This window comes from Melanotaenia boesemani, chromosome 21 (genome assembly GCF_017639745.1).
Source record: "Melanotaenia boesemani isolate fMelBoe1 chromosome 21, fMelBoe1.pri, whole genome shotgun sequence".
Classification (NCBI taxonomy): Eukaryota; Metazoa; Chordata; class Actinopteri; order Atheriniformes; family Melanotaeniidae; genus Melanotaenia; species Melanotaenia boesemani.
Window position 1 is genome coordinate 24,621,051 of NC_055702.1, and position 25,469 is coordinate 24,646,519.

Sequence of the window (25,469 nt, forward strand, 5' to 3'; positions counted from 1 at the left end):
TACAGATTTCGATATATATATATATATTTTGTTTCAAAAGGTTTAATTATCAAATTTTGTACAAAATAAAAATTAGGCAAACATTAGCAGCGTCAGCTTCTCAACATTGTTTGTGAGCTGCTGGATGGTAGTTTTTCAGATGACAGATCAAATTTGTGGTGTTGGATGATTTGACACGGGATCCTCTTTGCATCACTTCGACTTTGCACATATTGTATACTGCTTTTCGAGTATCTTCTTTTGACACTGTGAAACTGGCATTGCTTCTAGCTTCAGTTACATCCCACAATGTAGTGCTGCATCGCTGTCACATGTCCAAACCCCCTCCTCCTCCCGACACACATACACAAACAGCAATTATATGAAAATAAATATCTGCTGTTAACCCAATTTTGCTTATTGGATCGATACCGATATGTTTAAAAATGACTAACATATACGGCCGATATAATGCCGATATATCGTGCATCCCTAGTTGTGAGAACGTCTCATGTGTACAGACTGAAAACAGCTTACATACAAAAAATTATATTAATTTCCAGGATAAATTAAAGTCAAATTTGACTTTCTTCTCTGTTCCTTGATCACTATTACTTTGCCATTTTGACTCATATGACAGTAAGCAAGTACAACCGGAAAACTTGGTGGTCAACAATTTGTGATACCCTTATCTAGTGGGTATTTAAAGATAAGACTCTTACAGAACATTTACTTGCATCAAATCTTCCCCATGAGCCATTATACACTCAACAAGGAAACATATTTACATGCTGAACAAAGGCAGTATACATTTTAAATAGAGAGCCAGCTTACTTTGAATAAAAAAAACAAGATGCAAACACAAACACACACAACATGCAAAAAAATGTCATGAAAATAGCACTTTGCGACACTATAACAAAGGTTGTTTGTGTTGCAGCAGAGAAAAGCATGCATGTTCATTTTTACCTGAGCAGCTGAGGGTTAACAAAGGTGATGACATCCTGCAGGAGCTTGTAGGCTGAGCCGATCAGAAAGTAGGGTCCAAAGGCTTTGATGAGCGCATGTAGAAAAGATGGGTGACGGGAAGGAACTTTCTGATTGGACAGCAGCACCTCCACTTCCTCAGGGCTGCTTTCACCTGCTCCTCCTCCTCCTGCGATGTGGTTGGTGGTGGATGGTGGAGGCTTTGCATACGTAGCCTGGCTGGACACATTCTGTTCACTGTGGATTGTGGGATTTGGGGGGAAAAAGTATTTGAAATGGACATAGCAATCATCACAATTGATTAAATCATTATAACATCAATTTTGCTCGTTTACACAACTGCGGCTTCACGTATTTAAGGTGCATATATTGTATGAGTGTAAATTAAAAATTAACAGACCTAAAGTCAAAGTGTCTTTAACTAACAGCTCCAGCTGTTCTCTGATTAAAGTCTAATATGTTATGGAACTTTTTAAATGTTTTAATACACAATCTTTATTAATAGGCATTAATATCTGATGGTAAGCCAGGGCCGGATCAGCCAGTAGCAGCTTTGAGTCTGGTCATGAAGCAGAGGTGAACATCTCCTCACTGAGGAAAGTAAAAGTTGAAAGCTTCCATGTCAGTCTCCAAATGTCTCCAACAACACCAGAAGAAGTCTTTAGATTTGCTGCTAGTCACTTTTAAAAAGATGGAGTCGCTAGAGGGGTCTGAAAACTCGCTAAATATAGCGCCCAAGCTCTGACGTGTGCATTGCCGTAATCCAGTGGCTCGCAAACTAAGGGGGGGCGAGGCAACATGATGGGGGAGGGGGGCGCGCACATGGGATTGGAAAAATATAGCCGACAAACTAATGTTTTGACAACTTGGGCTGTTGGAAAAATTCTGGGCCACACTTGGTGGCAGTAATGCACCAATTTGTTTTTGCAAACTGCCAAAAAATATAAAGGAGATGAAGAAAAAAGGGAGCTCGCGGTTTACTGAAAGCATCAAAGGGAGAAAAGAAGAAGAATGAGATGGAGAAACATGTAACTGGGATGAAAGAGGTCAGATATCTTGCTCTTGGTTTAACAGTAAATGTGTTTCTTCAACTTTACCAGAAATTAGTGTTTAATTCTTCAGAAAGACTTCTTAAACATTTTGAGACACAATTAAGGAAATGATTTAACTTTTAGTGGAAGACTTTTTTAGTAAACTTTATTGAATCGTTTAGTATCAGCTTAATGTGTTGGAGTTAGAGTCCAAGTGAAAACAAACCACTAACGACAGCTGAACAAAAACAACTCAACACCAAACAGGTTTCCAGATCCCGGCAGGAAAGACCAAAACAAGCTTTTTCATATCGTTTTACAAAGTGGAGAAAGCAGAGTGAAACTCAGGAAAAGAGCAGAACACAGAGAGGAAACAGACTCGTAGAGGTCAGCTAACTTGCTAAGCACGTTTTGTTTTTGTTTTTTTTAATGAACTTAGTAAAGTTCTGCTTCCTGCAGCCTGGAAACTAAACCATTTTCTACAAACCTACAGATCTAACAAAAGCTGGGGGAGGAAGGTGGTTTAAAAAATATAACACCATAACGAGAGCTCTCTGAGGTTTGCAGATCCTCTTTGGATGAAGTGTTGAAACACTTGGATGTGTGTGCAGAGGTTTTAGTTCTCTTTTCTTTTCATTTAAAGGGTAATACATGCTCATGGTTTTAATAGTCCAAAAACAGGAGGTAACATATGCCTGAGCAAACAAACACACACACACACACACACACACACACACACAGAGAGAGAGAGAGAGAGAGAGAGAGAGAGAGAGAGAGAGAGAGAGAGAGCCTTGCCTTTTGAGAAAACATCCTCTCCTTTCTTGTGGTCTGACAAGAGGTTATGATCTTGCATAACAAGATCAGATTTGCTTATTTTATAAGGTACATGAGGTAAAAACAGCACACTGCATATGCATATGACTGAAAAAATAAAGACATTTTCTATTTGTTGCATAAAGATTATTAAACTGAGTTTGGGCTAAAACTGAAAGTAAGACACAAATGTATGCATGCAGAACTTTTTATGCTTTATTTGTGGTTTCTCTTAAAGCAACACATGTGAGTAATTTATTTACAAGAAGGCAGCCTTAGTTAAAAATATGCCAGCAGGTAGATCTGACTGTGGACCAGCTGTGCATCTTAAAGTATCCTGGTTACAGCTGGTCTCCAGTTTCCAATTTTAACTTTTCTGCCAGCAACCCACTGTTAAAGTATGTAGGGCCCTGTAAAAACTCACTTTATTCTTTCACAAATTTGGTATTTTCCTAAATTCTGTTTTGCTATGTAACCTCATGATTTCCAGGTGTGGGGCATCTAACAGTTAAAGAAAATAATAATAATAACAAAAATAATCTCAGAGACATAAGGGCTGGATCTGAACCTGCGCCAGCTGCTTGGACTAGCTGTAGTCAGTCAGCTGGTGGAACAAGGGCAAAGTTTCAAGTATCCTGGAACAGAAAATGACTCCTGCCAGGTCATTTGACAGCACAGCAACCCTGTTTACAAAAAGCCATAACGTCTCCATCTCCACTTTTAAATGGTAAATGGTAAATGGTCCGTATTTATATATGGTTTTACTGTACCTGGGATGATACCCAAAGCGCTTTACATCATAAATCACATTCACCCATTCACACACACATTTACACACTGATGTGTGTGAAAGGCATTTTACCCTGGTTATAGATTACTCATTGAATCCACTCATCCTGGTTCAAGTTTATCACCATGACAACCAAAACAAAACTTTCCTGCATGAAAAAATCCCCCCACCAAGATGAGCATTACAGCCCAACTCCCTCTGACTGATTACTGCCATCAGGCAGACAATAGTCCCACAATCCCGTAAAGATATCTACAAGAAATCATTCATCCCCTCTGTTTTAAAGAGCACAATATAGACTTCCCTATTTTAATTTGCTGCCTGGAAATGTTTTTAAGAGGGTTTTTTTAATAATAAGACAGATTTAACTTTTTATTATGAAATAAACAAAATTACATCTACCTAAACATCTTTTCCCCCCTTTATTTATAATAGGTGGGAGTCTCTTCTACAGTAGTTTTGTGGAGACGGACTGATATTTTTCCACGGATCTTCTTCAGGACAGCCTCCAGCTGCAGCTCAAACACTCAGGATAAGTTTGATAGAAGCTGCTCTCGTTTTCTGGACACAATTGTCTGTGTTTGTCACACTTTACCAAACACAGAGGCGTTTTTTTTTTTTTTTTCTGGAGACAGTTAGTGGAGCATTTCTTCATATCTTGGACAACTTTGGTGTTTCCATTGGTCTCTTAGCTTTCGCTGACTGTCTGGGGGAGATGTGAGTCCTGCCAGTTCAGGTGACATCACACAGACAGGAAGCAACAGCAGTCACACCCTCATAGCTCCCCCCTTCACTCTCTCTAATATTAAAGTATTAAAGAGGGGGGTGTCTCACAGACAGGATGATTTACTTGCCATCAGGAAGTTGTGTGCTATAGCAGGAGTTATGGGCAAAATGTGTGTGTGTGTGCATGGGGCGGGGGAAAGAGGGGGATATTGTTTATTGTTATATGAGCAGTTTGAGAGCTAGGTTTGGGTTTAATTTAGAAAGGTTATGAATGGCTTCCAGCTTTCTTGAAAGGCTGACATGGTTCCTAGTGGGAGTGTTATTAAAGTCTGCAAATCTGTCTGCGTTTTACCTAAACTTGCAGTCTTACAACACAGCAGCAAGCTCCTACATGAAAAACAGATATTTTACTAATAAATCCATCCCCATTTTTTAATTATTACCTCTTGGTCTTGGTCTGCTCCTTCTCCCACTCTTTAAGGAGCTTGGGCACCATCACCTGGGAGCTGTCACGCTTGTTTAGGGACCACAAGTCTTTGGCCTCCAGGGGCATTTTGTAGCCTTTAATGGCCAAACTGAGACACACAGACAGAAAAACAGCAGTTTAATTCAATCTTATAAATAAAGTAATCCAAAACTAACAAATGCAATCACTGTAAACAAAGACATGAGCCCCAAATGTTTTCAGCATCATTTCTTCTGTCTGCCGAGCGCATCAGTCGTGGTTTAAATGACTCTAGAGCTAAACGTCCTTTTATCTCAGAGCCATCCAAGTGAAAAATGGGTCTCCACAAAAAACTGCATAATTTAATTTCCCAGATTTGCTAAGTGTCATTAAGTACATCTGGATCGGATTTCACCAGAAACAGGCATGATGCGTTTTCCGGCAGGAGGAGGAAGAGACTGGCTGGCTTAGAGTGTAAAACAGAAGATGCTGAACAACGTCGTCTTTGTTCAAGAAATGAGAAGTAATATAAACAAAAGACAGCAAATCCAAAAATTAAAGCTTTACATGTTTACAGTAATTACTAAATCTGAAAAATGTGATGATAATTGGCACCAAATACAAATAATCTAAATAGATCAATTCTAAAAGATAAGAGTGTGTATTAAACTGCTGTGTTCTTGTTGTCTAAGACCTTAAATGGGACATTATTTTGGAGAAAAACGACTTGAAAACTCAAAAAGACACAATATAATGTTAATATTCACATGTAGACCAAACAGTGGGTCTGTGGAACCTGCAGAGAAGAAAAAAGTGTAGCTCACCTCGTGAACCACCAAAACGTCATGGTGGAGAGAAAACCTGCTGTGGTTTCAGGGCAGGGATTCTGAGAGAAAATTGAAAAATGTGCAGAAAAACAGGTCAGGGAGGTTAAACGGAGGATAAAGAGGAAATATTTCTGTAACAACTGAATTCTTTGTGCACGAGGAGCTGCGGCTGCAACCCTCCAAGCAAAATCACAGCCTCAGCTGCTGGCGGCGCTAAATGTACAACAGCATGTAAATTTGAGATGTTAAGTGATATAAATGTGTTTGCAAATGGATCGACTCACAGGGTCGGTGACAACGTTGGAAAAAAGAGGAGGTTTCTCATTCAAGCAGCACAGGATCAGCTCGCAGGCGATCAGGCTGAAGTAGAAGTAGAAGGTGGTGAATCGCAGAGTGTCGGTGACTCCGGTCTGAAATGTAAACAAACTTAGTTTAGACATTAAGCTACGACAACCAAGATAAGATGCACTGGTCTTCACGACCCACCCTTTAAATGTAAGGCTGGAAAACTGTTAGAATCGTCATGAATAAGAAGGATAAAGTGGTTTTTGGCGGTTTACAAGACAAGACACCTTCATGCCCCAAATCAGCTTCTCTCGCAGAGATAATGTCATATTCAGATTTTTAATATGACGTTTACTGACTTTGTTGTTTATGAGTTTAATGTGTTAAAAAATAAGGTGCTAATTTCAAAGATTTATCTTTTCATTAATGGTTTATTTTGCAGCCCTGGCAAAAAAAATTTTTAAGTATCTGGCAACCCCCAGTTTGAAAAGCACTTTTCTAAACCACTCAAGTCTGATTCATAAGAATAAACTGAACTTTAAACAATATACCTTAACTACACATTTCTTTATGATACAACTTTCTTTATTATGTTATTTTCAACAGGTGTCATTGCTGGTAGCTCTGTGCCTGGTCCCACTTCTGCATTTTTCACTATAAATAGCAGCGTGTTGACTTAAACTAGAGGGCTGCACTGGGACTGGGATCCTGATATCTCATGGGACTGGGCGGTGATAGAGAAAACCAGCAGAACCAGTTTTTTTTTTAAATAGCAAAGGGATTCACAGTGAGGAGATGTTTGGCAGGTTTGGGTCAAACAGAACATCCACATGCAGGAGAAATTCACTTCTCAACCACATTATCTTACTGTGTTAGTCTGACTTTGAGAAAGTAAATTTTGTACAATTTCAGCCTGAAAAAAGGATTTATGTTCACTTTAAATTTTAGTCAGTACAACACAATAACTGCATTTTTCCTTATAACTGGTGAAACACTGGGTGTGTTTATTTTATATCACACACAGGAGCATTTGTCTCATGATTAAGTGACATTTTTTTACAGTGAAGGGAAAATTAAAGGCATTGATGCACAGCAATGAAGATAGAACAACTCATCAAATCTAAAGTAGTTTCTTCATCAAAGAGTCGTATTAAAGTTCTGCAGAAATAGTATAAAAAGTATGCAAACCAGGAGCAGTGATGTCTGAAAATATTCTAATAATATTAATTATCATTAACATCAAGATGAAGAAGCCAGTTGATTTTGACGGAAGTAAAAACGCGTTTTCTTACTGTACCTGCAAACATGTAAACTAAAGGCAAGTACCGAACATGTCAGACAGAGGAAGTCAGACACCTTGTCACAGTCAAACCGGTGTGGCAGATATTACAAAGATCACCTAAAGTGAGGCGTAAACTTAGCTGCACGGTGTATTTCTTGTACATCCGACTGCGCACGTGTGAAAATTTTAGCTATAAATCAGAAAACCCTCCACATATCAAAATGAGAATATTAACCAGTGTGGACATTTTAATTGGCCTTCAATTCAACTTGATTGCTGACTATAATCTAATCATTACGGGTATTTTAACACAATCTCAAACTGTTCTGAAGCGAAGTCGGCATGTCAGGCTGAGATGTAACACAAACTGACGTGTTTGACTACAAAACAGCATGAACGTTAACTTTCCTCATGAGTTGTTTTTTTATTTCTTTTTCTTTTTTGGTCTCCACCACCTCCTAAAGAGGAGATTGGGCTTTTGAGCTGCTAAATGAGCCAATATATTCAGTTAATCTGTGTTCAGTAAAACCGAACCAGCACAGTGAAGTCAATGGTCTAAAACCTGCTGAAGAGAACCATCCATTCAGTCTATGGGTTTTTTACTCCTGTTACACCTGATGATGCAATAGGAGCCTCTGATGAGTTCACGCCCCGAGCTTTTCCCAATGTAAGACACAAAAGTGATCGCTATGAAAGACAAATCCCATTTTAGGCCTTTAACACATTCCAAAAATAGCTGGCACAGATCAATTCAGACTTATTAATAAAGGAAAAATTACATGGTGATTTTAAATTTGAGTCTTTATGGAGCAAAGATGAGCAGATGTTCTCCAGTTCACCAACCAACATCTTCCTGAAAGAAAGACTGGAAGGGATTTGAATTATTAAACAATCCAAAGAATTTCAAAGCGGTATGTGTAAGAAAACAAACCTAAGCTGAACACCCATGACCTCTAATCCCTCAGGTGGCAAAATGGTTGTTCATCAATAGCCGATAGACCACATGGGTCAGAGATTACTGTGGGAAACTGTGTGAAGCTTCACACTACAGATTTACATTCACAGATGCCTCCTAAAACCTTACTGTGCAAAGAAGAAGCCACATTTTAACCTTGTCCAGAGGATTTGTCAACTTCTCTGGGCCCGGAGGAGTCTGCTAAGGAACATAACACCGTCAAGGTTGGGACAGGGGTCAGAATTATCAGTGCTTCAGGTGTTTTATAAAAGAAATGGAGGCTGTGTTCACTGAACCAAAACAAAATAAAAAGCACCATCCAGATCAGCAAGTCGAATAGCCAGGATCTATGATGGTACAGAAGCTCTTTTACATACAGAATCTCTGATGGCAGCATTTGTGGCAAATATGGGAGCAAGTTCAACACTGGCTTTGTGCTGTTGTTTATCTAGATGTGAAATCTAGATGTGTGATGAACATGGGACAAAATAACACATCTGGTGGAAACATCATGAAAACATGGATCCATCCTGCCTTGGATCAACACTTCAGGCTGCTGCTGGTGTAATGGTGGGGGGATATTTTCTTGGACCACTTTGCGCCCCTTAGTACCAACATGGCCTGGTTTAACCACCACAGCCTACCTGAGTAATGTTGCTGACCATGTCCATCCCTTTATGACCACAGTGTAGCATCTTCTGATGCTACTTCCAGCAGGATAATGCACCATGTCACAAAGCTCAGATCATCTCCACCTGCTTTCTAGAACATGACAATGAGTTCACTGGACTCCAACGGCCTCCACAGCCACCAGATCTCAGTCCAGTAGAGCAGCTTTGGGATGTGGTGGAACGGGAGATTCTCATCATGGATGCAGCCGACAAACCTGCAGCAACTGTGTGATGCTGTCATGTCAATATGGAAAAAAAACTCTGAGGAATGTTTCCACCACCTTGTTCAATCTATGATACCAAGAATGAAGCAAACGGGATCCAACACGTTGCTGGCAAAGTGGACTTGATAAAATGGGTGATGAGAGTAGATTATCCATAATTTCACATTTTTAGTTAAACTTTTTGTTTAAAAACAACATGTTTTAGCCTTTGAGTATAAATGTTTACAGGGTCACTAATACATTTTCTCCCCAAAGAAGGGATTTATTTGGGACTCTTGTAATTCCAGCAGATTAGAAACTTGCAGGTCTGAAAGCCAGAAATCTCAGCCATTAACAGCTTAATTCTCTGGGTCAGAGGTGTTTATGAAAACCTGGACTGAATTAATCAGCATGTGCATGTCTGAACTGCTATGCGTTGGAGGTCTGTTTCTAATGCATAGCTTACATTTTTTTCACATATTTCATGCTGATGTGTGTGTGTGGGTGTGTTTTTTCACCATAGGTTGTGTTGTCTTGTGGCCTGCAGGGTTAGAAGTGTTTTTTTTTTGTTTGTGAGTCAAATAATAAACTGGAAGTCAGATAAGTATGTTGGGAACAATGGACCTACTATTCCCTCTCCTTTTGCTGCTTAGTGGTGCCCTGAGCTGACCCCTCCAGATCATGTATCCACTGCAAACTCCAAAGAAAACAAGACGCAAGCAACACTGACCAATCAAGTATCTGTAAATGCCAAGAACACTCAGCAGAGTAAGAGGCAAAGGAATGAAAATATGGAAAAAAAAAAAACAAAAAGATTCTTTTAAATACAAGGAGGCAAAGAGACGAGAATCCGGGGGAGGTTTTGAGGCTTTGAGGATGAGGATGAAGATGATGGCAGATGTGTAAAGGCCATTTCTCACCTCAGAGGAGGCCTTTAGGATCTTGGAGCGAAAAGGAACGATGGCACACACCACAGACAGGAACCAGAAGATGAGTAGGACCCCCGACGACTGGACCCCGTGTAACCTCTCAAACTGGATCAGAAATGTGGCCAACAGCTGGGGAGGAGGGGGAGGAGGGAGGAGGGGGGGGGGGGAGAAAGAGGCCACGTTAGATTATCCAGAACAGAGCAACTGAGGGCATGTTAGGTAAAGCACGCTCAGACTTTCATGAGGACCATCCAACGCCGTCTTAGACGTGCTACTCCACAGGTTTTCTGGATTTACTGTAATCCAGCAGGACCCACGACAAAAAACTACCTGAACAAGCTTTTCTCCTGAAAGGCTCTTAGACTTGTTGTGTTTTGTTGTTTATTTTTTGTTTGTTTGTTTTTTGCTGCTACACATGATCACAAAAACGGGATCAGTGAAATATTTAATGTTAAATATCAATAAAGGTGAAAAATGATCTTTGAAACAAAATAAAACCTGATTTCACTCATATAAAAACTTTCATTACATACAAACATTATTACAATAAAAATATTGTTTACTGACTTAAATCTAAACAACAGAATCAGGACAATACTGTGAGAAAACTACGTACTATAACTTCGTGTTGGCAGGCAAATTAGAACAAGATAAGCCAATGTCATTCACCTTTTGAGAAATTTTAGAAAGGTTAGAAATAAATTCAAAGCCAAAAAAACCTGCCTTATAAATTAATTTTTAAAAATGTTTTATTTAATAATAACATATATAATCAAATAAAAAAAAATAATTAAATGAATTAACTAAAACATAAAAAATTAAATCTATATAAATAAATGGTATATTAAAACAGAATGCAATATACATAAATACAAAATAAATAAACAAAAGTAAATTAAATATAAATAAACAATAAATAACACATTTGTAAAGATAAAAACATACATAGGAAAGCTACCTTCAGGTTTTATTTTTGCTAACTTCATTGTCTTCTTAAAAATGATGAAGTGATAAGTGAGTGGAGTATCACAGCTACGAGGACCCACACATGGAAACTAAATGGCTAATGAAGCAGCTTTTGAGTTTGGACAGTAGATTTAACAACGTTTGGAGAAGAAAATAATAATAAAGCTTCAGTATATTGCTGAGAGTAAGCAAGTGTGAAAACATCTCAAATCTCAACAGCTCAAATGAAATAAAATCCCAGCAGCTCTGATCAGTGATTTCAGTGTCACATGGGTTTGGATTATCAGACGCTGATCTAGTGTTATTTTCTTCTTCCTTATTCTGTCTGTCACCTTCTGGTGTGAAGGCGTCTCGCTCAAATAACTTAGTACTCCCTGAAATTTAGATGGTTGCCATGGCCACATGTCAAGCCACAGCGACAACATGAGAAGGCTGAGCAATAATAAAGTCTGAAAGCAGCAGCTGTGCTCTCATCAAAGAGCAGCAGCTTTTCTGCAGCTTTCTACACTGCACTGCTTCTATAAAAGCTTTTACCGGTTTAGTTTTTAATGTTTTGTTTGCCTGAAGGTGACATCTTTACATCATATTTGCTGCTGCTGAAAGAAAAGAATAAACTGCAGAATCACTCTGGACTTCAGCAGCTCAGAAACTGAAGCCTGCTTCTTTTATTACATGAAATAATTTGGACAAATTATCTGCATTATCTCAGTTTTGCAGGAAATGCACTCAGTATGTTCTGTGATATGATTGTGTACAAAGTTCCCATCAAACAAATGAGAAATGGGGGGGTGGGTTTGATAGACTGGTTTGGCATGTACCGAGACCGAACCGAGTAGCATCATGTGATTCTCTTGAAGCTCTCTTTCCTCTCCAGCTACTATCAAACTATGAAATACCAACAAGAATGACAACAAAATAACTATTAGGTATTTTTTCTTGTTCTTCAAAGTTTTATTTCCATCTGGTATAAATAAAAAAGACGTGTGCATCCTTGTTTAAACAGGAGCAGGGTGAAGTACAGTTTCCTAACATTGTTGGCCCAGATACAGGCTTATATGTGATATAAGGGTTTTTACTTGTCATCTGACACATTTCAAGTGCTTAAAAGAAAGATTTTGGTTTATAAAATGTTTTAAAAATGACTGGTGGCCCCATCCAGCCAATCACTGCTCAGGAGTAGTCGGTGAAAGGACTGAGGAGATGCACTTCTGCCTTTACGTCATGATCCTGTATAGATCTTTGGTTATGTTAGTTAATGTGTAAGCTTTGTGTGTAAATGTTTTGTTGTTGAAGTTAATGGTTTATATCTTTTGTTTTGTGGCTGGGTTAGGTGTCATTTCTGCTAATGTTTAGGGCTGCGTTCTTTGTGGTGCTGGCCTTGGCTCTCCCTGAAAGGATGGTGCCTTTCCATTTTACTAAAACATGTTAAACAATAAATAAAAGGTAAAATGGTGAGATTGTCTCCTCACTTCACCTTCTGGAGCTGTGTTACTTCCTGTTTCCCCTACACATGCCTGACTAATGTATTATTTCCTTGTTATGGTTAATAGCTGAGCTACTTATGAGGGTGTACATGGAGTCTGACCACGGTTAACGGGCCATGATGGACCATCTGGTGTAAGAGGAGCTTTAATTTGTTGTTGAAAGTTGAGCTGGCTCCATTAGCATAAAGTGACTAAACTAGCTTAGGCAATATGTTTAAATGAAGAGAAAGCTTTACGGACTCAGTTGGGTTACAGCAGGGGTCAGCTGCTGCTGTGTTTGCACGGAAACAGGGGAGGAAGCAGCGGTGGACACCACTTGCAGCATTTTTACCCTGCTTCTCTGGTGACCTGCATCCTATTTGCATCAGTTTGTATTTGCATATACATAAATAACAGTGATATTTGTATAATTCCACAGTAAAATCTGCATTTTGTATCAATGGTGTTTTCAGACCAAGTCTGTTTTATCTCACCATGGTCATGCCGAGCACCAGCGGGGTGATGAAGTAGATGGGTGGCTGGTTGTGACCCTGTCGCAGCTCGTGGAACGTGTAGAAGAGATCCGTCCAACATATAATCCACAAGAGCAAACCAAACACCTGAGAGAGAGGAGGGAGAAAAGAAAGCATTAAATACTATCCAAACAAAGGAGGGGGAAAACAATATATATCTGAGGAACAGATTCAGTCACATGCTCACAATTCATGTTTCTATAAGCTTTGGCTGTTGCTGTATTATGATTATTATTAATATTTTGGGCTAATCTGCCTTTGTTCCACCCTTCATCCTCCTAACTGGTTGAGTAATTCCAGGTTTTTTATTCCTGCGCTTTATGGATCATCTCCACTTTCTTTAAGGGACTGCTTTACTCCTGCTCCTGTTTGCAAACAAAACTTCCAAACTTGGCTGTTCATGCCCGATAGTCAACTAAGGAACCGTATAACAGTACAAGCTGGGACCAGAAATTCCCAGAGCTCCGGTGGGAAAAGTCTGACTTAAATCAGGTTGCCCTCAGCCAATCAGATCTGAGCACAAGCTCTGCAAACCTTTAATTATTTCACCCTAGAAGTTTTACCAAGAAAAGACATGAGGCAGTCAGCCATGTAATTGTTTAATTTCATTTATGTTAGCCCAGTGGTGTTAAACATATGGCCCACAGGCCAAAACCAGCCCACCAGAGGGGTCCAATCTGGCCTGCAGGATGAATTTGGTAAAAGTGAAAACGACACAAAAGACAGAGCCTGTAAGCCCTCATTTTCCATGTGAAGTTGCATTTATTTATGCATAAATATAACAGTTACAAGGGGGTAAGATAACATGTTATATTTTAATATCTTTCTTATTTAATAGATCTGACTTTAGTTTGTATTATGAGGCGAGTTGGTTCAGGTGGTCAGGATTACTGCACATGAAGAAATGTACATGTATGTACATCTAAAATAAATTCTAGATCTGAAAAGTTTCATAATATGAAACACTGTGATTTTCAGTTCCAGAGATCTGTGATTAAATGTTTTCTTATTTTCTAGGTCCAGTGTGATCTTTGTGTTGTAATGCACATGTAAATGATGCAGAATAAGGCATGAGAGAGGCAACAAGGGGCATCCTAATGACACGTCCATGCAGACTCCTGATACGGAGGAGCAGCGGTTCTGCTGCCAGTTACCCCGAGGCATCACCTGCTCTCTAATTCATCAGATTTATGTCAAACATCGGGAGATGTCCAAGTGGACTTATCATCTTCCATTTCCCGGGAACACTAGCTAGATCGTTTACATATACAAAGCTAAAATATTAAAAAATTGTAATATAAAAAAGGTTTTAAACTGAGTGATAAAATGGGGGAAAGTGATCTAAAATGCTCCTCTCTGCACATGCAGTGTCGTTCCTCTTTATGGACATTCTCACACAGTAAACTGAATGAAAATGACCAGACGTTCTGATTTAACCTGATCCTGGAATGCACCGTCACTAAATAACTCATGGCTATTTACTGACCTAACCCTGAGTATCGCTCTGTTCTTGCAGTGGGAGTAATTACACACTTCTTAACTTCTTTTCTTTTCTTGACATCAGTCCCACAGCTCCCCAGTAATCCACTTTTAATCACCACCGACATGATTTCAGGAATGTCACCACAGAACCACTATCTGGTAAACATCTGTTTAATGAAGACGACTAAAACATTACAACCGCAGGTAAAAGCTACAGAGCTTCAGTCGGATTTCTTCACTTAAGTTATTGAGCAAATTTTGGGATTAAATGTTGTTATTCAGGAAGGTATTATTGGGACAGTTATGTGTGGGAATTTTGGCAGATGCAGACAAAGTTCAGTCCACGCACTGTACAAAACCTGCAGTACGTTTTTAAAAAAGTATAAAAACAGGAGTTTGTTTGTTTGTGATTTCAAAGGAACAGATGGTTTAATACCAGTTCTGTAAAGATTAATTAAACTTAAACGTCACATTTGAGAACAAATAAATTCCTTCAGGTCAGCAGTCCAGCTGCAACCTGAATCAGTTTAATTCAGATGACGTAGATAAACATTTCATCTCAAATGTAACCAGAAAACTTCTGTTATTTAAATTTCAACAATAATTTGCACACATTTTTGCTTGAATACAAACATGATCCATTTAACTAATTAAACCTGTACTGATCTGAATGGAGAGACAAAGTAAACACTTACACATGTATCTGTAATATTTAGATTTTATCCACTAGAACGTTTGACGTTATGGAAGACCATTTCTAATACTTGTAAATTAAAATCATTTCACACAGTAACTCATAATCTAAAATACAAAATCATAATTATGAGTTTAAAAGTAAAAATTCAGAGATTTAAAGTCATAATTATGAAATACGTAATAAATATTCATAAATCTAGATTAATTTTTATGAGGTAAAGTCATAACTGTCAGATAGTCATAATTATTTTTAAAAGAATTAACTGTAAAGATTACATGTCACAATTTTTGAGATTTAAAAAACATAATTATGAGGTAAAAATGTTAATTCTGATAAAATTAGGATGTATGTGAATAATCTGGGAACACTAGATAGTCTGTTAAAGTTATTATTATCAAACTTAAAGTCCTCATTTTGAGTAATTCATAAATTTAAGTTAAAACGCTGTAATTAGGGCTGCAACTAATGACTATTCTGATGGTCGATTAGTCGCTGACTACGACTAGTCGACCAATCGGATTATGTATCTCATGATTATTATATATTAGGGATGCACTGATATGAAAATTTTGGCCGATACCGATATACGATATTAATATTATGGTTATGGCCGATAACCGATATTTACCGATGTCGATATATGTATTTTGTTTTAAAAAGTTTAAGATTAGCAAATTCTGTACAAAGGGAAAATAAAGCAAACATTAGGGGTGTTAGCTTCCCGCCATTGTTTGTGAAGTTCTGGATGGCAGTTTTTCAGATGACATATTAAATTTGTGGTGCTATATGAGTTGACACGGCATCCTCCTCGCATTACTTCGACTTTGCAGATATTGCATACTGCTTTTCGAGTACCTTCTTTTTACACCGTGAAAAATTACCACACAGCTGAAATTGCTTCTTGCTTCAGTTACATCCCACAACGTGGTGCTGCATCATTGTCACATGTCCAAACATGGCTGCATGGCCAAACCTTCCGACACACGAACACAATCAGCAATTATACGAAAATAAATATCGGCTGTTAATACCGGCCCAGTTTTGCTTATCGGACCGATACCGATATGTAAAAAAATGACTAACATCGGCCGATACCGATATTAATACCGATATATCGTGCATCCCTATTATATATGGATCTTATTTTACTTTCAGCTTTGAAATCTTGCATGAGGTTGTTAAGTTAGTCCGACGTGCCTCCACTTTAAATGTTCGAGCATTGCAGTCATACTTCCGTGGTACACAAGGGCCGCTTTACAAATCTCACATGTATTTAATTTATTTTGTAAGTTTAACGTGAAGTTATCCCAGACTTTTGACGTTCTCTGCCGCCGTTATGCGCCCTAGTCCGCCGCCATTTTTTACCCCTGGCGGACTTATTGCGCATGTGCAACTCTCAGCAGAGATGAAAAAAAAAGTGATTTGTCACTCTGTAATTTTCCCCCCTCTTTGACCATGTGCATTGTGCAACTTTCAGCAGAGATATGATTAGAAGATGACGTCTCACTCTGTAGTTTTTTATTTGTTTGTTTGCTTTTTTTATTTATTTTTTTTGCCGACAATAGTCGACGGCTAAATTCGTTGTCGACTAATCGTTGCAGCCCTAGTTGTAATATGACTTTCATTCATTTTCTGTACCACTTAATCCAATGAGGGTCGCGGGGAAGCTGGAGTCTGTCCCAGCAAGTAGCAGGCGATGGGCAGGGTACATCCTGGACAGGTCGCCAGTCCATCACTGGTGTAACATGACTTACGTTACAGACATTTTATCAGATTTTGTGAAATATAGGTATAGGTATAGGTTCACAATGGGTAGAAATGATTTTTTCATGTGAAATATTGATTAAAGTTCTTCTGTCCTCTGAGCAACAAGTATTTACTGTTTTCGGACCTTAACAGTTCGATTCAGTTGGAGACATAAAAGTTTCTTTTCTCCCGGTAAAACTAGAAAACCAAGATAACATATTGCACAATTACTTATAATGTCAACAGAATCAGAGATGCTTCTTTTGGGCTTCAAATCCAATTCTGATATCTGAAATCGGCCAAAACCGATATTTTCTGATACCAAGTCAGTTAACGTGAACACTATTGTGATTATGGTCATTATGATGTTGTTGTTATTGTGTAAGGTTTCATTGGGTTTTAGTAAACGTCACATCACTTCTTAGTAAGAAAGCAACTGATAAATTAATCCACTTGTTTTCTAAAATAATTTATAAGAAAAACCTTTTAAAGTAGATTAAAGGCAATGTCTGTAGCTGCTCCTAATAAAAAAAAGGTAGTTATAATTTATGTGAATAATCTGGGAACATTAAACCGTTTGACAGTGACAGGCTGCGGTCTGCAGTATCGGCTCGGAGGGCTCGTTTCGGTACTTTTGTTCAAAGAAGCTGCTGTTCTATTTGGCTGGAATGTCTTCATGGAGCCAACAAGAACTTTGAAGATGCTACGAACGGGACTGTGCTAGTTGTGAATGTTTAAAATGCTCCACAGGTTCACTAATGCTGCGCTGTGAAATAAACCCGTCATGCCCAACAAGCTGCAGCCATGAGCAAAACAACCCAAACAGTCCCATTGTCATGCAGGATTACAGCATTTTAGCTAGCAGACTTTTCCAGAATTTCCCTTGACAGATAGAGGCTGATTGGCCGGATAAGGAATTGAAGCAGCTTTTCTGTGGGCCAATCCCTTCAGTTTACTTGGAACACTTCTGTGACATTAACTTGAGGTAGCCACGTTTTTAGATGCCTTCTTTCATTCATGCAGCCTATTTTTGAACAAGCCCTTTATATGAGTGCTGCTTTTGGAGCCAGGCTTTTTATCCTTATTTCACTTCTTTTAGTTTAATTCTGTTAGTTGGTCCTAAAATTAAAAAGAGAAATGTTATTTGGCAACTTTGGGGAATTAACTTTCTTGGTCAAATCTGAGTGTTATTTATGAGTCAGATTTTAAGTTGCATATAATATGGTTAAAAATCATGCTTTCATCTTAGAAATAGAAAAAAAAATTAGATAATTTATCATTTAAAGAGATGCCAAAAGACAGAATAAAGCATTTAGTCCAAGCCAACTTGATTACTGTAATGCACTTTCTACTGACCTTGCAAGGCTTCGAACTTATTCATAGCTCTGCAGGCTGGTTACTAGTCAGAATCAAGAAAAGAAAACACTTTGGTCCGGTTTTGGCAGCTCTACCCTGGCTAACTGTTTCTTTTTGAGTTGATTTTAAAGACCTTTTACTTACAGACAAAGCTACAAACGGACAAGGACCAAGCTGCATGACTAATGTTCTTTGTAAATATAAACTTTTGAGAACACTGAGATCATATACTGCTTACGGACATGCAGCATTTGGCAGTTACATCCCAAAGCTACAAAATCCACTACACAGAGGCATCAGAGTAAGCAGTTCCTGCTGTTGACTGATTTTTAATGTAGTGAGTCCCCGGGACCCACATGTGGCGATTTGAGTGGGTTCCTGGTAAATTCAATGGGTCCCCAAGAAAAAAATGTCTTTCTACTTCTTATATTGTAGTGTTAAACTCCGTTGATGGTGGTAGGGTATGACATGGTTATAATTAACGAACATATTCATGTATGTATATTAAAGAAATAAAATTCCAAATCTGAAAAGTTTATTACAAAACTACTGTCACCGTGGCATGATGTACAAAAGTCAAATTGCATTTTTGGAGCAACATAAATGACTAAAATTCAAATGAAAATGGTGTTTGTAGTTCCAAAGTAAATTATCAATAAAAGTGCTGATTTTAAAAGATGAACAAAACATTCTTTTCATCATGACAGAGTAAACAAATAACAGCTGTTATTAGCATAACAAAACGGCGACAGCCATTCAAAGTGTTTTTCATCACTGCCATCGGAGCATGTTTTCTTTATTTCAACACGCCCCCTAAACATTTAAACGTCAGCACGAGCCCATAATCGAGTAGAAACATGAGTTTACTCACTATGAAGTTTGTATCTTCTTATCTGGTTCTTATCCTGTTGTTTTGGTAGCAGCTAAACAAGCATATCACTACTACTGTGATACTGTGTGTACAGTCTGTGCCTCTGTAGATGTGCAGAGGGTTGACACAGAGCTGGTCTGGTCTGCTGACAACAAGGTTTATTTTGCCAGTTTCTGTGATTTTAAACACGACTGTTGTTCACAATGTTTGGTTTTTCATGGGAAGAATGTGCTGCGTCTCCAGGATGCATCAACAGTGAGTTTACTGCGTCCTTTCAGATTTGAATGCGTCGGGGATGCAGGACGTGTACCTAACAAGACTTCCTGCAGACCTCTGCAGTTTACTCTTATATCAGCTTCTCTGAGTGTTACTACCAAAACTAGGTGGACAGGCCCTTTTCTATCAGACAGACAGAGAGTTGGGGCCTTAATCAAAGCCCACAGTAACAACAGTGATAATGTTATGCATGATAATAATAATAATAATAATAATAATAGTGAATTTATTGCAGGGAACACTGATTCAAACCGAGTCATTATTTTGGATTGTACAGCTTGTGAATGTTATACACTAAATCCAGCTAAGCTATAAGAAACTGAATGAATGAATGAATGAATGAATGAATGAATGAATGAATGAATGAATGAATGAATGAATGAATGAATTCTCACCGTTTTGAACCTGTTCAGAATGGACATCATGATGTATCCTTTGTTGTTCCTCTTGAGATAGAAGAGGTAGATCGGGGAGGCCACCCACAGGTAGATGCAGGGCAGCCATGACAGCACAGAGAGCTGGAAACACTCTGGGAGGTCGGGTCGATCTCCGTGGAACGTCTCATTAGCAACCTGTGGAGGTACACCAGGACGGGAACAGCACTTTAGTTTACAGGAAATCATCCGTGTATCTGTAGAAATTAAAACTGGATATTTAGAGTCAAATCAAATATTTTAACCACTTAAGTTATAATAATGACGTCAGTTTGCTCTGACTTTAAACAAAACACCTCTGGATGAATAAGATGTTTGTTGACAGAACAAAAAAATTAAACAATTTGACTTGTTTTTTTCTTGAGCGTGTCTTTATTACTACTAAATTTTAACTGTTTTATTCTGGATCACTGGTCGATGAATCAATGCATCGATGTAGGTGGTTGGATTGTTACATCTCCAGTGTGCCTATGTATAAATTATAGGCCATTAATGAACAGTCACATGTATAAAACACTCAGTTCTAAGCTTTTCTGTGTGAATGAGACACGCAGATTCATTTACAAGAGAGAACTTTATTGTGCATCTCTAACTCTGTGCTTGGGTTTCTGTAGTTAACAGAGGCCTCGGCTCGTATCCCACAGAGATAACACACTAACCAAACTAAACGGCCATCAAATAAGAGCTCTTTTCCAAAAAGACTCATACGCTGTACAAATATCACATTACTAAATTAGTTTAAAGACTGATTTATTTTACTGGCCCTTTACATACGTAAATAGGTACATCTGTCACAAACGTCCCTGCTCTCATACTTCCATGCATCCTTTATGTTGTCATGGTTGTAAGACAATGGATCCACCAGAGGTCAGTGCAGAGTTCACCTCTAAATTCAGACGTGAGTTTAAGACGAAGCAAACATGGTGACAGCGGTTATAATGATCATCAGAAAGAGGCATAAAACAAGGCAGCGCAGTAGATGGCGGGGGTCTGTGCAGTCATTACATGCCTGAGCTGCAGCTGCTTCTTCTTTGTCCCTTTCGCTAGTCACACATCAGCTATGTTGCTCAACACTGCCCCCGTGGTTTACGGTGGTACTACTTCTTTTCCCATGTCAAGCTGAACATCTGTAAATGTCTGAAAATGGACCAAATTATGTACAAAAAGGACGCAGATACAAGGCCAGCAGGTTCTGAATGTGACTTTAGCATAATGCATAAATGGGCTGTGTTAGGGCTGGGCGATATGAACAAAATCTTGATAGTTTTTACCTGAATCACGGTATACGATATATATCTCGATATACTTTTTTTGTCAAGTAACCAAAGAGACAGCTCTAATTTACAGCCTTCAGTGATAAATATACTTTTATTAAGGATCAGCAGCACATGTGCATTAAAACAGCTGAATTAAATTAAAGTACCTTTATATTAAATTAAATACTCCTAAAACACAACAAATTAAAAATAATTTTCAATGACCATAACAAAAAATACAGCTGTGCAAAATGCAAAAGAAAAGATGCTTTTAACTCACAACAAGCTATCTCAACATAAACGATATTCCTTCCTTCTGTATTGCGTCTGATAAAGTCTCGATATATTTGAAAATCTCGATATATTGCCCATCCTAATAAGTGTAATATGTTTTTAAGAAAGAAAAGAAAAAAAATCTTTTTAAATCAGAAATCGAATTTGGTGGTAAAAAAAAATCTGAGATGTAATTTTTAAACCAGCCTTAGTCCAGATAAATAAAACCTCATAACACATCTGTACAGGAAAAAACTCCCAGTTTCATCTCTTCTAGAAAAGGTCGACCTTAGAGCTTTTTACCACGCTCCCTGTACTAACATTTCAAGTCCCACCCAGAGATAGGACCAAGATTAGCACAGCTGCCAGCCTCCAACAGCTTTCCACACATCGGTGAAAGGAGGCGATGGCTTGCCGCTTGGCTGCTGTGGTTTGTGGGGCAGCTATAAAATGTCCCTCATTACTTCAGATGGCCTAAACATTTTAAACGTGTGTTTTCATCACTCTTCCTGAAAGATTAACCACAACCATACTGGTCCAGAGATAGGGAGGAACAGGATTAAGACTTAAGGAAGCTTCTAAATAAGAAGTTCCCCATGGAACAATTATTTATATCAAACCTATAACACTTATCTTTTGATGGCTGAAGAACAATAACTAAGCGAGACGAAGAACGTCCGGAGGAGAAAGGTAAAGTAAACATGAATCATAGTGCAGTGAGACGTAACCCTGACTCTGCTCCTCTGGACAAACACATCTGATGGCCCACCCACAGACAGAGCCAAGATAAACACAGCTGCCACCCTCCTACATGCTCTATAACCACACCCGGCTGCTGCAGCACATTTCTGCGACTAACTCTACGTAGAAGAAGAGTTGTAGTTAAAGGAGGCAACATTGATTAGAGATGTGCAAGCCAGATGTTCACTTCAACGTCTCTCCACAAACAAAAAATCTCATTTGCATCCAACTGTGGCATGTGCTTTGACTACAAGAGTGGACGTACTCCAGCTCTAATAATCACTCATCAGAAAATTGAATAAATAACCAGAGCAGACCTAAATTTAAAGTTGATTAACTGGATTTTTCCATTTTAGCAAAGCTAAAAAAAAAACTATAAGTCCGAATAATGTAGATCAAAAAGCACAGACGCAACTACAAACATTAAGACATAAACACAATAATGAACTCACACTGAGGTTATAAAATGTCTAAAACAGCACATTTTCATAACTGAAGTCTTTATTTTATTAGAAGAAGTCACGAGATGAAGTTTAATGTTAGACATCAGGAGCAAAGCGCAGACCTCATCTCAAGGCAGTGAACCAGATGACTCGGCATTAAGGATTTCAGGTGATGAAACATTTGGGTTTTAGTTTTTCTGAGGAGGATTTAGTTCGTTTTAACAATCTCAGACAGGTGAAGGAGGTTGTTCCTCATTATTAAAACAGTCCCAGTTTTCATGCAGCCTGGAGGATCTTTCTGCTAATAGAAACCAAAAGGAATGAAAACAATGGACATTTCACAACAACAAAGTCATCGTACTGTTAGAAACTTTAGAGAACAGGTTAAGATAAAGGCGTATCATGGAAAGCCTCCATCAGGTAAATGCAGTGTTTTCAGAGAAGACACTGGTGAGAAGCAGCAGGTATTTGAAGCTGCTGGTGAACCTCATGCAGGATCCTCCAGAGGCTGCAGCGGTACACAAAACTGTATCTGGACCTCCCTTAACCAATGCATGTGCAGTGGGCTCAGAAATACATAAGGACTCATTTTCAAACAGTTTTTTATACTTATGAATGCCACGCTGCACGGCTGGATGGTCCAGATGAAGATCTGCATGGTTGGTCCCAACAAGCCTGCTACGTCAGCAGGTGGTGGTGGAGGGATGCTCTGGGCGGGAATAATGCGGAGTGAGATGGTAGGACCCTTTACTTGCCCTGCCGTGGTAAAAAAGGAAGAAGCATTCCTTCCGCAGTAAAGACAACGCTCCATCCCACGCCGCAGAAATACTCTGGCTGCTGTGGGTATAGAGGGACAAAAACTCGTGGAGGGACCGCCATCAGGTGTCAGTAGGATTAAATAACCTTGTGCCGCTTTCTGTTCTTTTTGTAGCATTACAATTACATTTCTCCTACTTTTAGTTGTATTTTTTGTTTTCTTTACAGGTTTCATTTATTAATTAATTAGTTTGTTCGTTTGTGTCTGCATGTTCAAAATGCAGCATTTATTCATTCATTTAACCTGTGGAGCATTCTTAAAAGGATGATTTATGGGCATGGGGGCAGTAGACCTCACAACAGCAGCTTTAGGAATAAATTCTGGTCTCAATAGATCCAGGCGGAAACTATCCATGGACCATCAGATATCAGAGAAGGACTCCGTGTTAACATGAAACTGAAAAGGTGTTTTTTTTTTAATTTGCTTTAAAAAAAATGATCTTCTTTATACGGAAAAATTATGACAGGAGGACATTTTCAGCTCTTTCCAACCTACTTCATGTCTGGGACACTGAACAACACCGAGCACCTGGCAGGGGGTTTGATAGTATTTTGCTTGAAATGTCTAAACGTGGCACATGTGGACAGGACCTTATAAAACATAAACTCAATGGAAAATTGATTTATAAACATTCAGTCAGACCTGAGACAAAGCATTGTGTGCAGACAGGATAGTTTCTTTCTCCACTTCATTCTGCCTTGTATCAGATTTATTGGCTTTAACTCTTTTATGCTCCATTCAAACACTAAGCAGCATTTTCTTCTCCACTCAGTAAACTCTGGAGGGTAAAAGTCAGTTATTTCTACATAACACTGCACTGACAAGACAAAGCATTGACTAAATACCATGACTAATGACTGACCACAAAGAGAATTTCTGTGTGCAAACACACACCCACAACAGGTCATTTATAATCTTGTTTAAAAAGGAAGTAAATGTACATATGTTGTATGGAGCGTTCACGTGAGCAAATAAGCTTTAAATTAAATAAACTGCCTGCAAATATAAAGACACTTATATTATTAAACTTATTAAAGTTAAGTGTAAGTGCACTGATGCATCTGAAACTAAATACTCTGCAACCAGAACAATTTCCACTGATGATTAAAGGCTAACAGAAGCTTCTCTTACATGTACTAAACATGCATGAGCTGTTTCACAGTCATTCAACAACTTTAAACTGAAAACTCGAACAAAAGCAAAGATGAAAAGGCTCAGGTGTCTCCTGGTACCACCAGCCTCACCTTTTTTTTTATCTCTGCTTTTGTTACTGAGATAAAAGCAGACGTGTTTAACTGCAGCTCAGGTATTTTCTCTCTTTCAGTCTTTTTCACTCTGTAGGATTGTTGCGTAAGTGAGTGGTTACCACAAAGTGATGCCGCTGTGTGTTGTTGTTCATTGATTTTTGTTCTGTTTTTGTTTTGTTTTTTTATTCAAGCACTGTTTTTTAGGAAAATATGATGATGATTTGAGAAAAAAATTAATAAATACTTCAATATATGTACACGGTGTTGTGGTGGTTAGCACCGCAGCCTCACAGCACGAAGGTCGCTGGTTCGAATCTCGGCTGGGGGGAGGTTGGAACCTTGAGGGCTGTGGCCTTTCTGTGTGGATTTTGCATGTTCTCTCCGGGTACTCCGGCTTCCTCCCACCGTCCAAAAACATGCATATTGGGTTAATAGATGACTCTAAATTCTCCCTAGGAGTGAATGCGAGTGTGAGTGGTTATTTGTCCCCTATGTGTTGGCCCTGCAATGGAGCCAACACATTATTATTAGTCCTGCAATGGACAGGTGGCCCGTCCAGGGTGTACCCTGCCTTTCACCTGTTAATGCTGGGATAGGTTCCAGCTTACCCGCGACCCGTAATGGACTAAGCGGTACAGAGAATGAATTAACTTTAATATACGGTGCTAATTAGAGGTATAAACCACAAGTTTGATTACAATTCCATATGTTCGGTCTCAACCCTGAGGTTGACGATATAACTGCTTTTTAACTGCGTTTGCACATAAAATCAGCTCCATCGTCGGTGTTATTGTTCACATATTTGTTTGAGTACTACGCTTGTTACTCAACGTTTCCACCAGGGGGCGCATTAGACAATTCAGAGGCTGTGTCCGAATGTGCACCCTACTCCCTACATAGTGCCCTGGGGGTCAAGCCATTTTGTAGGGGTGTCCGAATGTCCAG

At 38.8% G+C, this 25,469-nt stretch overlaps 1 protein-coding gene across 4 annotated transcripts in view; it reads right to left on the bottom strand.

Annotated features, from left to right (window-relative positions):
• Positions 1 to 25,469, bottom strand: part of abcc3 (ATP-binding cassette, sub-family C (CFTR/MRP), member 3) — a 66,528-nt gene that overhangs the window by 29,237 nt on the left and 11,822 nt on the right. For all 4 annotated transcript variants that reach the window (XM_041973162.1, XM_041973163.1, XM_041973165.1 and 1 more), the window contains exons 2-8: positions 19,709 to 19,885; positions 12,847 to 12,972; positions 9,915 to 10,052; positions 5,883 to 6,008; positions 5,596 to 5,657; positions 4,770 to 4,901; positions 949 to 1,203 (exon numbers count right to left, since the gene is read on the bottom strand). In XM_041973162.1, coding sequence (XP_041829096.1) covers positions 949 to 1,203; positions 4,770 to 4,901; positions 5,596 to 5,657; positions 5,883 to 6,008; positions 9,915 to 10,052; positions 12,847 to 12,972; positions 19,709 to 19,885 — 1,016 coding nt within the window. The remainder of the gene's footprint in view (positions 1 to 948; positions 1,204 to 4,769; positions 4,902 to 5,595; positions 5,658 to 5,882; positions 6,009 to 9,914; positions 10,053 to 12,846; positions 12,973 to 19,708; positions 19,886 to 25,469) is intronic.